The 16,229-nt window shown below is 28.2% G+C and overlaps 3 protein-coding genes across 5 annotated transcripts in view; all 3 read right to left on the bottom strand.

The window, feature by feature from the left end:
* Positions 1 to 6,148, bottom strand: LOC107884093 (protein FAM49B-like). Of its 2 annotated transcripts, none has more exons than XM_016805561.2 (3): positions 6,042 to 6,148; positions 1,481 to 1,707; positions 1 to 31 (listed from the first exon to the last, which is right to left on the bottom strand). In XM_016805561.2, the coding sequence occupies exons 1-2, from the start codon at positions 6,127 to 6,129 to the stop codon at positions 1,481 to 1,483; spliced, it is 315 nt and encodes a 104-aa protein (XP_016661050.1). In that variant the 5' UTR covers positions 6,130 to 6,148; the 3' UTR covers positions 1 to 31. The 2 variants fall into 2 exon arrangements, with proteins under 2 accessions (XP_016661050.1, XP_029347424.1); XM_029491564.1 differs by lacking the exon at positions 1 to 31 and adding an exon at positions 456 to 667.
* Positions 6,149 to 6,190: 42 nt separating this feature from the next.
* LOC100163746 (venom protease) lies at positions 6,191 to 10,148 on the bottom strand. Of its 2 annotated transcripts, none has more exons than XM_029491563.1 (7): positions 9,978 to 10,148; positions 9,057 to 9,283; positions 7,391 to 7,551; positions 7,197 to 7,309; positions 6,858 to 7,120; positions 6,592 to 6,752; positions 6,191 to 6,518 (listed from the first exon to the last, which is right to left on the bottom strand). In XM_029491563.1, the coding sequence occupies exons 1-7, from the start codon at positions 10,031 to 10,033 to the stop codon at positions 6,345 to 6,347; spliced, it is 1,155 nt and encodes a 384-aa protein (XP_029347423.1). In that variant the 5' UTR covers positions 10,034 to 10,148; the 3' UTR covers positions 6,191 to 6,344. The 2 variants fall into 2 exon arrangements, with proteins under 2 accessions (XP_029347423.1, XP_001948438.1); XM_001948403.5 differs by having other exon boundaries at positions 9,057 to 9,254; positions 9,978 to 10,147.
* A 3,854-nt stretch (positions 10,149 to 14,002) lies between these two features.
* LOC100570340 (ribosomal protein S6 kinase alpha-2-like) overlaps positions 14,003 to 16,229 on the bottom strand; it is a 3,065-nt gene continuing 838 nt past the window's right edge. The window contains exons 2-5 of the mRNA XM_003245433.2: positions 15,471 to 15,557; positions 15,309 to 15,398; positions 14,896 to 15,054; positions 14,003 to 14,284 (exon numbers count right to left, since the gene is read on the bottom strand). Of these exons, the coding sequence (XP_003245481.1) occupies positions 14,018 to 14,284; positions 14,896 to 15,054; positions 15,309 to 15,398; positions 15,471 to 15,557 (603 nt within the window). The 3' untranslated portion in view covers positions 14,003 to 14,017. The remainder of the gene's footprint in view (positions 14,285 to 14,895; positions 15,055 to 15,308; positions 15,399 to 15,470; positions 15,558 to 16,229) is intronic.

Here is a 16,229-nt window from a genome sequence, read left to right as displayed (position 1 = left end):
ATTTCAGTTAGAATTTGAGGTACAACGAAAGCTGGAAAAAAGGTGTGTTTTAATTAACTTTATGCGGAATTCAAAAAAAGGCGATCTCCCAATATGAGGTCTAACTAAAAAATATGTGGTCTACGCAATGCAAATTTAATTCGATTTAATGATTTTAAATGAAATAAATAATTATCAAAATAAAATTGAAATAATCCAAAAATATTAAATGAATTAAAAACATTTAATAGGTACCTATAAAATTATTACATATATTAATGATTAATAAATGTGTAATTTAATTATGGATTTTTCAGTTAAAATATGTAAAAGCAATTATTTTACAAACATTTTAAAAAGTTGATTACAATCAACAATACTAGTTGGAGTAACTCACCATTACACAATAAACGAGTAAAAACACTAAACTAACTAAAATGTTATTGTTACCTATAATAGCATTGATTTTATAACATTAACACTGGTAAATATAAAGATATAATGTGTGTAGTGGTTTCAGATAATACGATAATCATATTAATGTGGATATCCCAGTTTTATTAAAACACAAAATATTGTTAGATAGGAAGCAATACCTACTAGTATCAATTATTATAGTTATGTAGTACACAAAACGACGGTATACCGCATTCTGGTAGATAGATAGCCCAACAAACATACGATATCGCTAAATCAGAAAATGATTATAATAACAATTATTATGACGTTATTTTTTATCTATTTTAAATTTAAATATAAAATATATAGTTGTAGTTATAGTTATACGTATTAGGGAAATTATTTTCATCAGCTTTTTTAATGTATATTAAATAACTTAAATTTTAATTGATTATGAAATTTAAAACATTTTAAAATTAATATTTTTGTTTTTGATTTTTAACAACAAAAATTGGTTTTTGTTTTTTGAAAACCAAAATTGTATTAGTGTTGTAAAAACGGAGAAGTCGGTTAGTTGTAGAGTAGGTGTCGACTGTCGAGTGTATCTCGTCATTGAATAGGTAGGTAACTGAAATGGATGTGTTAAATTTTAATTTGATGTTAATAATTTCATACGAAGAGCCTATAGCGGAGAAGGTCAGACGTCTCATTATTACAAAATATATTTAGGTTTATTGTTATTGGTAATTTATTGTATTATTAGTATTTAGTATGATAGGTACGATAGTTTTAATTAATTTTGCAAAAAACAAAGCATTTATTATATTGTTAATTGTAATACTATTTTATATTTATATAACATGTTATTTTTATTAACTTTAATCGCTCCACTCAGAATTATGAGGCTATAATTGCATCACTAGCAGAACCACTGTCATTAATGAATCATTTTGTGGAATTATTGATAATATTATGTAGTATTATTTATATTTGTTATACGATTAGTGTTGATTATCGATTATTATAAGCAATTATCATAATAAACAACGAAACAATTATAACTTGATTTTTCGTTTATAATGTTCAAATATATTTTACTTACCTATATTTTTTGTGAGAAAAAATAGAATTGTCTCAAAGTGCGAATTCGAGGCATTAACGCTTCCCATGTCAATGCATTTTGTTCGGCACTTGGGTTATTAATCGCTGCTCGTATGTATTGGTCAGCGCCCAAGTAATGTTTGAGGTCGGAAAGCACGTCAGAGGCCTCGGTAAGCACGATTTGGACCTCGTCAAATAGTTCCATTTCACTTTCAGTAGGTTGGGCATCTAAAATGTTAAATTAAATGAAACATTAATTTGTTCTAATTTATAAATGTCATCGGTCAAAGTTGATCAAATAATTGGTGTGATAATAATAATACTAATATTAATAATAAAAAAAACATTAGTGCGATACGCGTTTATCAAATATAATGCAAACAATATAACGCGCATGTAACGCGAAGTCTATTAAAATAATTTATAACTAGGTTATAATTATTAGCAACGATTGTTCAATACTCATAAATTACAATAGTATAATAATTAATAATAACATATGTTTAAAAAAAACCACTAACAACCTGAATCACTTAAATGACTAATATATCGTAATAAAGAAAGTCGGTAACACATATTATAACGTCATCTAATAGTTTTGGTGGAATCATTTTTGCTACCTAGCTGATCCTATTAAATAAAATATTTTGAAGCCAATCAAGCGCTATCAAAAATATCGTTAAAACCCATTTTTTCATTCTTATAAAATGAATATAAATACTCATCATCTATGTAAAAAAAGCATTTTAACTTGCAACATTATCGTATTTTTATGTTACACAAGATCGTAATTAAGAGGACGCCGTATTATTTAATTATAAGAATATATTGAATAAAAAAGCTAGTTTAGGATTCCGATAATGCTATAAGTACCTAAGGTTACACTCAACTTAACTTAATATTTAAATACTTATAGAAAGTTACATGTCAGTTACTTAAGGGAAGTGGTTTAAAAAATATTATGCAAACAAAAACTTTGCGAAAACATTTTTATTATACTGTTAGTAAAGTTTTGCAGCCTTAAACTATTCTTAAAGAAGAAAAAAATAAACTCTTATTCGGAAATCGGCGAACCGATAAACATCTTGTTAAAAGGAAGCCGAGGTTTTTGGGAAACAGAGTAGAAGAAACTGTTTGCAAACAAAAGTTATCGTAAATCATGGCTGGAATAGATTATTTAAACGAGACGACGTTCCACGGTATTATTCTTTTATATCTAAGTACAGTACATAAGTCATAAGTATTTTTTACAAGTGTTTCTCATTGATAAAAACCATACCCGCGACAATGATTAGACGTAATGGGAAATGCACAACGAGATTTTTTTCTTTAATTTGAATTATTATTTTGTACTACTTATAATACCTATACCTATATTTCAAAGTTACACTTTCAATTACAATTTGATATTCAGAAAATATTATGAAGTAAACCCATTAATAGCAATTATAGAAAATGAATAAATTATTTTAAAAGTGTAGTAGATATCTATGATACCTATACTTTATACATATTATATGCATACATATACAGTGTACACCAGTACAAACGTACAGTAGATGAGTTATATTAGAGTGTACAACTTGCATCCGGCGTACCTATTGATAATAATTTACTTAACTATTTTATGACTTGATAGGAAAAAGGTTTTATTAGTTTCATTTTAATTTTCAACGAAGATAATATGTTGCTCAACTTGGATTGATTGAAATTTGTAAATCAATTTGCATATACAAGCACATCAAATAACAGTCATTATTTACGATTCAATTCGATTTCTCCGAAATCGATCTCATTACCAATATATTATTATACAAACACAATAATAGTCCCGTTTAATTACAATTTACCGCCACGCCACCGGATTGGAATTAATGTTTTTTACTCACTGACAAAGAGAAATCCAGCAGCAGACACAGAGTTAGGTACCTTCTATCGTATATTAGTATATTATTATATGATTTGCGTATATACGTGTCTATTGACAACATACAAATAGGCATTTATATACATTATACGTATATTATAATATACACGTTACAGATCCGCGCACGCGCACACCTTTAAATAGGTATTCAAGGGGTTGGAACAATATCGGAAATAATAAACCCCACGGAGTTTTAAACAAAATACCCCGGGTTTTATCGGCCAAAAGCCCAATTACGGAAAGACAACTTTTCGTCAAGTAAATGTTTATATAAACCAAACGCGGTGTAGACAAATATGGTGGAATGTATACCACTCGGCACAGATACACAGATACATCGGAGGCTGTATATCTATAACACATACAGAAAAATTGTGTGTGTGTGTGTGTGTGTGTGTGTGTGTGTGTGTGTGTGAGTCCATATTACCATGGCAACCATTTATGTATTATTTTGAAATTTCCGATGGAAATTTTTGTTTATAAATGGTCGCCATAGGTTTTGAAGCTTTTATAATAATAGTTATTGGTTGCCGGGAAACGAAGTGCACGGGATCAGCTAGTAGGTAATAAAAATGTATTTCAAGAGAATAAAATATGACGATTCGTCGTATGATGTGCTAGTATACATATAATATTAAATTATTCATTTTATATTCAATTTCGTGTTATGGGAACTGTGTTATGTTATAGTGTTACGCCATATTTATAGTATAGACTATAACATAATATATACGTAGACAGTATAATGACTGGTGAGATGCCAATGTTTTAGTAAAGGTGCACGGTAGATGCATATGAAATTTTAGAAATTGCAATTGAGCGTTGATTTAGGTGTACCTTGAAATAAATATAATAAGCATTTATTAAAATTCTAGTTTTCGAATTAATTCGTTTACTATATATATGTATACTATAAGACACGAACAGATGCACCTTAGAAAGGAGCAAATCATCACACCAACTGCTATGGCCTATAGGACTAGGAATCTAACAATAAACTCCACCAAATGAAAATATTTTAGCTCTAAATCTGTATCGCCTATCATGTACAAGACGAGAACAAATAATATGGTCACGTATAAATATTGTACACACAAACATCACCCATATTCATCTAATGAAAAAAAAAATCAACACCTTTGTGCGAATTCGTCATCACGAAGAAATAAAAATGTTTTATAGCCAACGGATTTTGAAGATGTTGTATCAATAAAAAAACTTAAATGTGTTAACTCAAAGAGATGACTTTATCACTCTATCAATGTGATCACAGACATATAAAAAATACATATATCTTAAAATCAAAATAATATTATTAATTACTATAATAATTATTAATTTCAAATATTATTTTTTTTTTAGTAAGCAATCGTAGTACTTGATCGTTATTTAATTCAAAATATATTTTACGATTCTCAAATATATAATAACTATAAAACCGTTGAATTCTTATTTATCATGTTTGTACTAATATATATTTGTAAAAAAATATTTTCAAAAATGTTTATGTTGCTTTTCCCGGTGCTTTTGAAAACTGTTGGGAATGTTAAAATTTGACCTCCCGAATGCATCAATAATGTTCAGCTTCCCATCGAACAAGATACTGAAGTTGAAAATCGAAGCATTATTTCGAACTATTTATCGTGTCTACACACACAAAAAAAAAAACACATCATTTTAAAATCAAAACATTTATCGTTCCACTCAGAATCTAAAAGTAATAACTAATATAACTATTTTGAAAAATAAATATGACCCACCCAGATTACTAAACCATATCTATCGATAATTTTTTTTAAATGAGTGAAATAATCTTTGCCATTAAAAAAGTTTTAGATTTTATCAACATAATTTTAGATTCTGAGTGGAACGATGAATGTATTGATTTTACAATGATGTGTGGTTTATTTTTTATTTTTGTGTCTGTGTACACGATAAGTAGTCGAAATAATGTTTCGATTTTTAACTTCAGTATCTTGTTCGATGGGAAAGTGAATATTGTTGGTGCATTGGAGAGGTTAACATTTAAAATTCCCAATAGTTTTCACAAGTGCCAGGAAAAACAACATAAAGTTCAAATTTTGACAAAATTTATCAAATTTAAAATTGAATAATTATTTTGTAGTTAAAAATGTATAAAATGTTCAACTTTTATATCTAAGGATTGAATATTTAAAACAAGATTCCACGTAAGTAGATAATTCTGCTACTAAAAAATCTAAAAAATACATACGCACAGTTTATTTTTATACTCATTTTAAGTTAAAATTTTTACGAAATTACATATAAAAAACCTAGAATAACTATTTAGTTATTTTGTTGTGATTGTATAATATTATTCATGGGTACTTGGAATTTCTAAAGTATACTATTATATATCTATGATGTATAACGCTTTATAAGTACTTAATGGATATTGTGATATGATTAATTTAGAATTTATTATAGGTATATTTATTATTTATTTTAGGTCAATTTTTTTTTTAATATCATATAGATAGGTAAGTATATAATATGTCTTATACCTAGACTGACATACCGTCTCTGCTCAGAATCATTTTCTTATAAAATGATATTATATCATTAAATTCAAAATTATTACCAACCATTATACAGTGCCTCACTTGTAACCTACTGTATAGCATAGCGACATCCACTTGCCCACTTTTTTTTCTTTTACCCGGAACTGACACAAACAACTGTAGAATTGTATTTATAATCATTTTATGATTAAATTCTCGATCTAGTTAGTAGAATGTACCTACTATCAATAAACAAGTGAAATCAAGTTAAAAGTTAAGGCGTTATAATTTATAATTGTGTACAATTGTTGACAAACCACAAACTGTATATCAGACTTTCTCGTAATTCATTCAGCGGATTAGAAATTTAAATAGGAAATTATAACGATTTATTTACTACACTTTATTACACGTCTTCAGTCATTTGAAAATACTATTTTTTCGATCCATGGAATATAATTGGCCACTCTAGTATAAATTCCGGGTGTATCCTTATCGGCACAAAATCTCCCAAAAGATGTAATCCCGTATTGTGTATACATGCCCCTGTATTTGGCATGTTCTAATTGAAGTGGACCTCCCGAATCACCCTACAATATACATTTGATATTATTAAATTATATAGTAACATACAAAGCATTCAACTACTATCAAAGATCGTACCAAGCAAGTGTCTTTTGTGCCATCAAACGAACCCGCACATATCATACTGTCAGGTAATATTCCAAATCTTAATTTTGGATCATTGGAATAACTTTCGTTGCAGTGTTTCATCGAGAAAATATCCAAATCCGCTTTTAACAAAAAGTCACTAAGTGCTCCAGCTAGAAAATTGTAATGAAAAGAAAAAATATTAACTTTTGACCTAATATGGCTGTGGCTAAAGCCTAATTTTTTATTTAAGGTTATCATTTAAATTTTAAACCAACCTGTTGAAATTCGTCCCCAACCAGTAGCTATTTGCTTTGGCGGAGTTAAATTCAGATCAGTGTTAAGACAAATCGGTCGCACATCATCGGAAAATACGACGTTCCTCCCCAAACGAAATAAAGCTATATCGTTGTACAGCGAAGGTGGATTGTAATCGGGATGTATTATATGCTCAACTATTTCATAGTCATTGGGCCGATCTACGTTGGTTTCATCAACGACTCTTTTTAAAACTCCAAGGCGAGCCCAACGAGCCACATTCCTTAAAATTAAAAAAAAATGCACAGTATTGGTTTTAAGTTACTTAAGTAGTATTTTATTTGTACTATCATATTTACCCAGAACTTTTTAGACAGTGTGCAGCAGTCAGTATCCACCTTTTGCTTATCAGCGAACCTCCGCATTTAAAATCCTCTCCATTTGTCGGGGTGGCACCATAACCTAATAGCACCTATAGTTATATGTTAACAACAATACATAATAATATACTATACCTATTTTGACTTTGAATATATTTATGATTAAATATTACCATGTGTGGAAACTCTTGGAGCTTGACAAACGTACCACCTACTACGTAACCCTCTAGATTTTCACGTTCATGATGCAATAATTTAAACTCCTCAGTTAAACTGATTTCTCTTAACATAAAGTTATATTTAATTTTTTCTAATGTAGAAAATTCTAAACATTCTGCAATTTATTTAAATAACAACATTTAGTTCGATAAGAATGATTAGGCATTGTAGGTTTAATTGTGTAAATAATAGTAAATACTCAAAATCAGCTAATATAACCGTTATTATTTGTTATCCTACGAACCTCTAAAGTTTATAAAAATAACTGAATTTACATATTTTTTTTAGATTTTTGGTTTCAATAAGACCTAAGGAACTTTGTGTTCAATTTTCAATTCTTCGTTTTTATAATATGGCCTCCAATTTTTCGTAATTCTATCTTAATTTTAGGTTGAATGCTTATGAAAAAGAATCATGCTTACATTTTTACTTTTGGCTTCTTAAAGTAGACTCTAGTTTACCAATTAGCCACAAATTTGTTACCAGAACCAGTAACCACCATGGACGTTGTAGATTGAAGCATTTTTATGGTTACAAAGGTTGATATAAAGTTTCTCTAATAAAAACACAAGAAAATTAGGTAAAAAAATGGAAGTCACCATCATAACCGCGAATCCAAAAGAGCGAATGTCAAAATAGCGACAACAAAATAGCTAAGTATAAAACAGCTAAAAGCCATAATAGCGAATGTTCAAAACAGCCAAAGTATATTATTTTAAAATAATTTAATATAAAAAATAAAAATATATTAGGTATTTAAAAAGTATACATATTATTTCAAAATTACTAATATTATACGTCAAACATATTCATACATCAAATTAAACATAAAAGAATTTATAAAAAAAAGGTAGAAGATATTATATTATATTTGTAACTTATATTTGTAGTGATAAATTATAGGCTACCTATGTCTTTCAAATAAATTACAATATTTCTTTCTGTATATTGTTTTTGACTTTCTAAAATTCTTAATGCAGTATCTTGATACTGTAACTATATAATATATGAAGTATGTAACTGCAATACTGTGTGGTTAAACATACACTGTCGCTGTCGAATATTGTGCTCACATCTTATCTACCCATTTTATTATTATACCTGGTCCGACCAAACAATATTATTGGATAACCCAGTTATAAAACTGATTGTCATTATCTATATATAACTTAATTACTATTTAATTTCTTTATAACTTAATACTAAAATATAAAATAATAAGAGTAATAATTTTAAAATATTATACTTTAGCTGTTTTGAACATTCACTATTATGGCTTTTAGCTATTTTATACTTAACTATTTTGCCGTCGCTATTTTGACATTCGCTTTTTTGGATTCACGGTTATAACGGGTTACCAAAATTGGGTACACCAATACATTATTAATTGCCGTTCCGCTCAGAAACAATGAGTCTTTCATCAGAGTCTTTCTCAATGAATAAAGAAGCCTTTAGGAAAAAAAGTTATGTAGAACAAAACAGAAAAATATTATAAGGAGTAACTTTTCTAACTGATTTTGGGTATTAACGTATTTAGCTTATAGGAATATAACATAAAATATTTAAATATTTAAATATAAATATATAATATAAAATAAATTTAGTAAATCGTTTTCATACTTTCATCTATATTTTTGATTGCCAGTTCATTAGCCGTCATTGGAGTCGGACAACAAACTTTCGTTTGTAAGCCAACAAGTTTACATATATCAAGATAATAATTACGAGTTATAATACTTTCATTACTAGCTTTGCAATATTTTGCATTCATCCACACACAATCTTGATCTGGTTTTAGGGCTTCCCGATATATCTCACCTAAAAGAAATAAACATTTCACATTTGAGCTGCGAAATATTTAAGATATAGGTAAATCAATTATTTTTTTTTTACAGTCAAAATAATTATATATTATACCGATTTTAAATTTTGGACATGGCGATACTTACTACTGATGAAAATAAGTCGGAAAAAATATTGAACTGGATCCAACTTCATGGTATCATGGTTAAACCCATAGAAGTATAAATGTAATAAAATGTATAATATAATACGTACCTATTATATTATATGTATACTAGCTGGTAATTTATTTAAAAAATGTCAAAAAACACGGAAAAATCACGAAAATTAGCAAATTAAGCTAATTAGCTATATAGGTAGCCAATTAGTTTAAATCTAAGGTTTTAAAATGTAATGCAAGATTATTCAAAAGTTTGTCTACCTTTTTCAAAAAAAGAAAATGTCTACAGTCCATTGGCGCAAATAGGTGGGGGCTTGGGGGGACTTAGTCCCCCCCAAATTTCTGCCAAGTCCCACCAGTTCAAAAGTAAGTAATTAGTACAGAGCATATATAATTTTTAGAAAATATTATAGGAGGGGCTTTAGTCCCCCCAAAATAATTTGTCTATTTGCGCCTATGGACTCTACACGCAAGTCAAATTAAATTTTTATGAGCGTTTGAAGTTCATATTTTTTTGTTATATTGTTGTTGTTATATTATACTGAATGTAGCAATAAGTGTAAAGTAAATCGACGTACCTTCGTTTAAGCCAAGATTTGTTATTACTTTTTGTGATGATGTGTTGAAAATGCATAAGACGATTAATGTGATGTAAAATAATAGAACTCTAAAAAATATAATATCATTTGCCATTTTCAAATAAAATATTATACGTAAGCTCTTAAAACTGATTTCAGTTATATAAATGACGAGTCGTCGTATGGTAATATTCTAATATATACTATTATTTAAGGCGGGTTCCTCTCACGTGGAGTGGGGATACTATTATCAGCTTGTATGTATTTTCCTGACATTTCGTATACGTTTTGCTTTAAGTGAAGTGTATTTGAATATTTTTAATGCACTTGATAATATTAGTAGACATTGTACTTACCAACGTATAGTGTTGTATAATAACTACTGTTGCCCCAAAGCCCATAAAGTTAGTAATTACTAAGTATTTTTAAAATCTTTACGTATTGCGCTCAAATTGTACACAAGTTTTAGATTCTGAGTGGAACGATGAATGTATTGGTTATACAATGATGTGTGTTTTTTTTTTAAAAATTTTTTTAATATTTTTTTTTTGTGTCTGTGTACACGATAAGTAGTCGAAATATTGCTTCGATTTTCAACTTCAGTCAACTTTTTCAATGGGGAAGTGAGTGTTGTTGATGCATTCGGGAAGTAAAATTTTAAAATTCCCAATAGTTTTCAAAAGCGACGTGAAAAACAACATAAACATTTTTGAAATTATTTTTTACATGAAATGTTCACTGGTCGTTTATATTTGCATTTTCTATACACGTAAAAATCTTTAAAATATTTTGATTTGTTTTGTACGGTTTAGGAACATTTTCTGTTTCCAATTTTATTAGTCTTTTTTTCTATGGATGTCAATAAAACTTTACTTGTTGGGTAAAAAAGCTTGAAAATTTAATACAATGCTCGTACTATATTGTTTCAAAGGCAGATGAAAAAAATTAAAAATCCAGTGTCACAATTTTTTTTTACAAGCATCTAAAGTTCGAATTTGACAACATTTATTAAATTTAAAATGTAATAATTATTTTGTAGTTAAACATTTATAAAATGCTCAACTTTTATAGCTAATGATTGAAAATTTAAAACAAGGTTTTCTGGTTTAATCCGTACCGCACTAATCAGTAATCATAGATTATATATAAGACTATAATCATAAGAGCATTATTACAATGTAATATTTTATATTATTGAATACAGAACCATAAATAATAATTAATATATTAGGTAGTATTTTATTATCACTATTTTTATTTTCCGCATTCGGCGTTTTCTGTATTTCTTTTAAGTATTACATTTTATATGTAAAAAAACAGGTAATCGGTAAGAAAGACCAAGGAAAAAAAGAACAAGGAAAAAAGAACACGGAAAAAAAGAACAATTTTTAAAAATATATTAATTGATTATCACAAAAGAAAAAGTTATTGATATCAAATTAAATATTGATGATATCGTACTTATCGTGTGTGCTACAACAGTTAAGAAATTTTAAATATCCCTTTGACCGTTTTTATAATCTTCGCATAATGTTACAAGTCTAATTTGAAATTTTTCATAATTTTAGTATTTTTTTTTTTTTTGGTTCATATCCACCTATAACATCTTGAGTTCATCAATTGTATATTAAATTGTGTATTATGGCAATTGGCAACTGTGGGTCCAGTTGTAGTGTTGCACCGTATTTATCCCATAGGTTAAGTATAGCCTATGTGTGTAGGTAGTATAGTGACCAGTGATTGGTAAATATTAAAGTAAATCTGTGCAGTGTAGATACATACTTACTGCTTATGTATGAAATTTTAGAAATTTCAGTGTACCTTGAAATAATATGCAATACGCATTAATTAAAATTCTGGTTTTTGAATTAAGTTGATTTACAATGTACATTATTTATTTTATACACGTGTATAAAATAAATAGGTGGTACTCTACCATATAGTCTATAGACAAATTATACCTAATAATTTAATTGCAGCTATTATCACAACCTGTATTTTTTAAGTCATGAAAACATCAAATTAAACTATATAAGTTATCTATTAGATCAGTTTTGCAATGCATATGGAAGATGATATACCTACTATAATTATTATTGTGTGAATTATATATCTATATTAGTAAAAATATGAACAATAGAAATATACCTATATATATGACTTGGTATTACTTAGAATTTAAATACACTCTAGTCTATTTCGAAATACTAGAAACAAAATTATGGGATGCAAAAATATTTAAATATTTTGAAACCTCCGCATTATTATTTAAAATTTTTCTACCCATTTATATCTCCACAAAAAATTATTTTTGGGTCATATTTGCAATATTTTCAATTATTCAGTATCTAGAACTTTAATAAAATCATTAGCTATCAAACTATACAGATGATTTAAGAACTTCTAATAATTTATACACCTATACATTTTAATTATAATAAAAATGTATTTCAAGAGAGTAAATGACGATTCGTCGTATGATATGCTAATATATAATATTAAATTATTAATTTTATGTTCAAATTTGTGTTTGGAACTGACAACTGTGTTACGCCATATTTATAGTATAGACTATAACATAATATATTCGTAGGCAGTATAATGACTGGTGAAATGTCAATGTTTTAGTAAAGGTGCACGGTAGATGCATATGAAATTTTAGAAATTACAATTGAGCGTTGCTTTAAGTGTACTTACCTTGAAATATGCAATAAGCATTTATTAAAATTCTGGTTTTCGAATTAAATCCATTTACCATATTGTGTATAAATTCGACCAACCTTTTATATATAAATCATAATAGGTAATTAAATTTAATTTAAAAAAATTCTGATAGGTGCAATAACCTATGTACCTTATATACGTATAAATATTAAATCATAATAAAAATTTGTGAAATTTGTTTCAAACCGTACACCTGTGATCTTACCACAGAATATATGAAATTTATTCTATGATACTATCCTCTAGAATAGGGTTAGGTACTCAAGCGAGTGTGTACTGTATAATCGTGTTTTAAACATTTAATAATAGCCTTTGCGTCCAAGTTGTTATATCGTCTTCGATTGTGTTAGTTTTTGAACGCAGGTCAAAAGTTTTCAGGACCTGTAAAATATAACTTTAAAATCTTTATCGATATTAGTTTAACAACCCGGTTCATGTAGTGGGAATAAGCAATATTACCCCTTAACTTGATATAGTATTAGTATTGACATAGCCACTTGATATTGGAAAAACGAATAGAGGAGGTGTGTTGCAATTTACTTATATTTGGAATAAATATGGGTACGATATTATAGTTGTTTGCTAAACATAAAAAACATCGCAGTTGTTATATTGTGGTATCTACCTGGGGAGGGAAAGTTTATAATGGCTATAAATGATGTCCTTCTTCTGTCGACTTTATACCTACCTTGACAATTAATAATATTGGCTGTGGTTCAATATGTTGTCTACCGCCACTTTTTTGATTTAGTATGTTATCTACCGTGGCGTTTATATCTATTGCGTAATTTTTTTCAAATTTAAAATATAGATATTTAGTATGATCTACCTATAATACATGTATATATAGTGTTTAAATACAAAAATTTGTTTTATTTAGAGGCGTTCACATGAATTTGGTATTGGTAGAGGTCGGGGGGAGGTGACGTTAAATAATATACCTACATAATATTATAAATGATAGAACGATTTTAAAGCGGTGCTTGCACAATTATTTTTAGATTAAAGATGATCGATGAACATTTTTAAGTTTTGAACATCATACACCGAATATTAAATAAACTAATTGACCGGGATCAGCTAGTTATTAATAAAAGTATCGGGAGTATCTTAATTTCCTCCCTTAATTATCACCAAAAATCATTTTCCAAACCAGAAATTATATTCAAGATTAACATTCAAGCAGTTTTACTGGTCCAAAGGGTGATGACACGCAAAAATAATTTAATAAAATAAAAACACTGTTGTAAAACAAATGCATTGGTCACTTCATTATATGAATCTAAAATTATGTAATGGTTTGGACATCAAAAACCTTAATTACTAATGGTTGGAAGTATAAGTTTCCAGGAACAATAACAACAAATTGTTTGAGATGACCAAATATCACAAGCAGCATCATAACCTTGTCTTTTTAAAACTTCGGGAGCTACAAAGTTTGCAGTATAACAAGGAGTCATCAAAAGTCCATTATCTGCACGCAATTGTTTGACAAAACCAAAATCACATATTCTCAAAGCCTCAGGCGATGCACTTTCAGTAGCGTAAAGAATGTTTGATGGTTTTAGATCTCTATGCACAACCTTAAATTAAAACCAAATACATATTACCAATACTGAAGTTAATAAAAAAATAAACAAAATATTGAATAATTTGTCTTATTTAGATTCTGAGCGGAGCGATGAAGCTAGTGGTTTTACAATGGTGTTTATTTTTTTTTTTTATTTTTTTTTTTATATTCTGTATACAAAATTTCTACCAGAAGGAATCCTTCGATTTCCACATATAGTATCTTATCTTTTAGCAAATTGGACCAAGATGGTACTTTAGAGAGGTCATTTTTCGATTTTCTCAATAGTTATTTAATGCCACGGGAAAAAGTAATGAAAAATTACGAAAAAACGCTAAAAATGGGGTTTTAATTTCTAACGCTTTGTTTATCACCATAGAAACGAATAAAAAATTATAATATTTTAATATTAATTCAACTTACATGATAAAATAAATAATAACAAAATATAAAATATCTAGACTGACCAACCGTCTCCGCTCAGAATCGTTTTTCTTATACAATGATATTATATCATTGAATTCAAGTCTAATTCAAGACCCACTTGTAACCTACTGTACAGCAGAGCGACATCCACTTACCTCCTTTTTTTTTAAAGTATTATTTCAATTTTCAATAACATACTCCACTTTTATGTAAATAACATAAAGTTGAAGTTACAACTTGCATTATGTCACTAGCTTCTCTTTCCGAAAAGTATTTCAACTTATGAAGTCTGTCAAGTAACTCTCCACCTCTCATATACTCCATCACTAAATACACAGACTTATCAGCTTCATAAACCTTGTTAAAAAAAAAACGAATGATAAATAAATAAATGATATAAATTTGAATAAATATTGTAGATCTAAGATTTTAACAACCAAACAATTTATTTTAAACTTAGCTCAAGTATTGGATATCGAGTTTCTTAATTATAATTGTTTAAATTAAAATAATACTAGGTAAGCCGGAAATTAAATATTTAAGTAACATATTTTTCAAAGTTAAAAATGAATGTTGTTTAAATTATTTATTAGATGTTTTAAAATACTAACGTCTCTTAATGTAACTATATTATTGTGATGTCCATAACGTAGAAGAATTTCAACTTCTTCTTGGCAGTCTTTTTTCGATTTGTCAATTATCTAAAAACAAAAACATCAATTATTTATTAATTAAACAATAAATATTAATATCACTATGATGAATATTCCCACCTTAACTGCATACTCAATACGAGTAGTTTTATGAGCACATAATTTGCATGAAGAATAACTACCACGATGATAATAGATCAATTCATTCTAATATCAAAACTACCAGCCAGTGCCACATTTAGACATTTTGCACCCCGGTGTAAAAAAAAATGGCGCCCCGCAATCTCCGGTGAAAAAAAATTGGCCCCTAAGGCGCCTACCCACGGAAAATATGGGAGATGGCCGCAAAACTATGCAAATTAATATTAATTAAAAAAATTTCAAACAGCATAATACTAAAATACTATATAATATAATATAATACTGTTGTTAAAATAATTAAAGCTATATACTTACAATTTGTGAACATATTTCTGGCGGCACATTTTGGCGCCCCTGCTACCAGCACACTATTGAAACTGACGAACGAAAATTTGCTATGTCGTCCGTCTTACAAATGTACAACATAGCAAAAAACTGTTTTGCGCTGTTGTACATTTGAAAGACGGACGACATAGCAAATTTTCGTTCGTCAGTTTCAATAGTGTGCTGGAAGCAGGGGCGCCAAAATGTGCCGCCAGAAATATGTTCACAAATTGTAAGTATATAGCTTTAATTATTTTAACAACAGTATTATATTATATTATATAGTATTTTAGTATTATGCTGTTTGAAATTTTTTTAATTAAATATTAATTTGCATAGTTTTGCGGCCATCTCCAATATTTTTCCGTGGGTAGGCGCCTTAGGGGCCAATCTTTTTTCACCGGAGATTGCGGG

Source organism: Acyrthosiphon pisum, chromosome A3, assembly GCF_005508785.2.
Source record: "Acyrthosiphon pisum isolate AL4f chromosome A3, pea_aphid_22Mar2018_4r6ur, whole genome shotgun sequence".
Lineage (NCBI taxonomy): Eukaryota > Metazoa > Arthropoda > Insecta > Hemiptera > Aphididae > Acyrthosiphon > Acyrthosiphon pisum.
This window is presented reverse-complemented; position numbering and strand designations above follow the sequence as displayed.

What these genes read in the sequence shown, in the direction of transcription:
- LOC107884093 (XM_016805561.2), bottom strand. Translation starts at nt 6,129, where the DNA reads ATGATTATAAATACAATTCTACAGTTGTTTGTGTCAGTTCCGGGTAAA. An exon ending in GGATGTCGCTATGCTATACA is followed by an intron (nt 1,708 to 6,041) that starts GTAGGTTACAAG and finishes TTAACATTTTAG; the next exon opens with ATGCCCAACCTACTGAAAGT.
- LOC100163746 (XM_001948403.5), bottom strand. Translation starts at nt 10,092, where the DNA reads ATGGCAAATGATATTATATTTTTTAGAGTTCTATTATTTTACATCACA. An exon ending in CACTGTCTAAAAAGTTCTGG is followed by an intron (nt 7,121 to 7,196) that starts GTAAATATGATA and finishes TTTAATTTTAAG; the next exon opens with GAATGTGGCTCGTTGGGCTC. An exon ending in TTGGGGACGAATTTCAACAG is followed by an intron (nt 6,753 to 6,857) that starts GTTGGTTTAAAA and finishes ACAATTTTCTAG; the next exon opens with CTGGAGCACTTAGTGACTTT.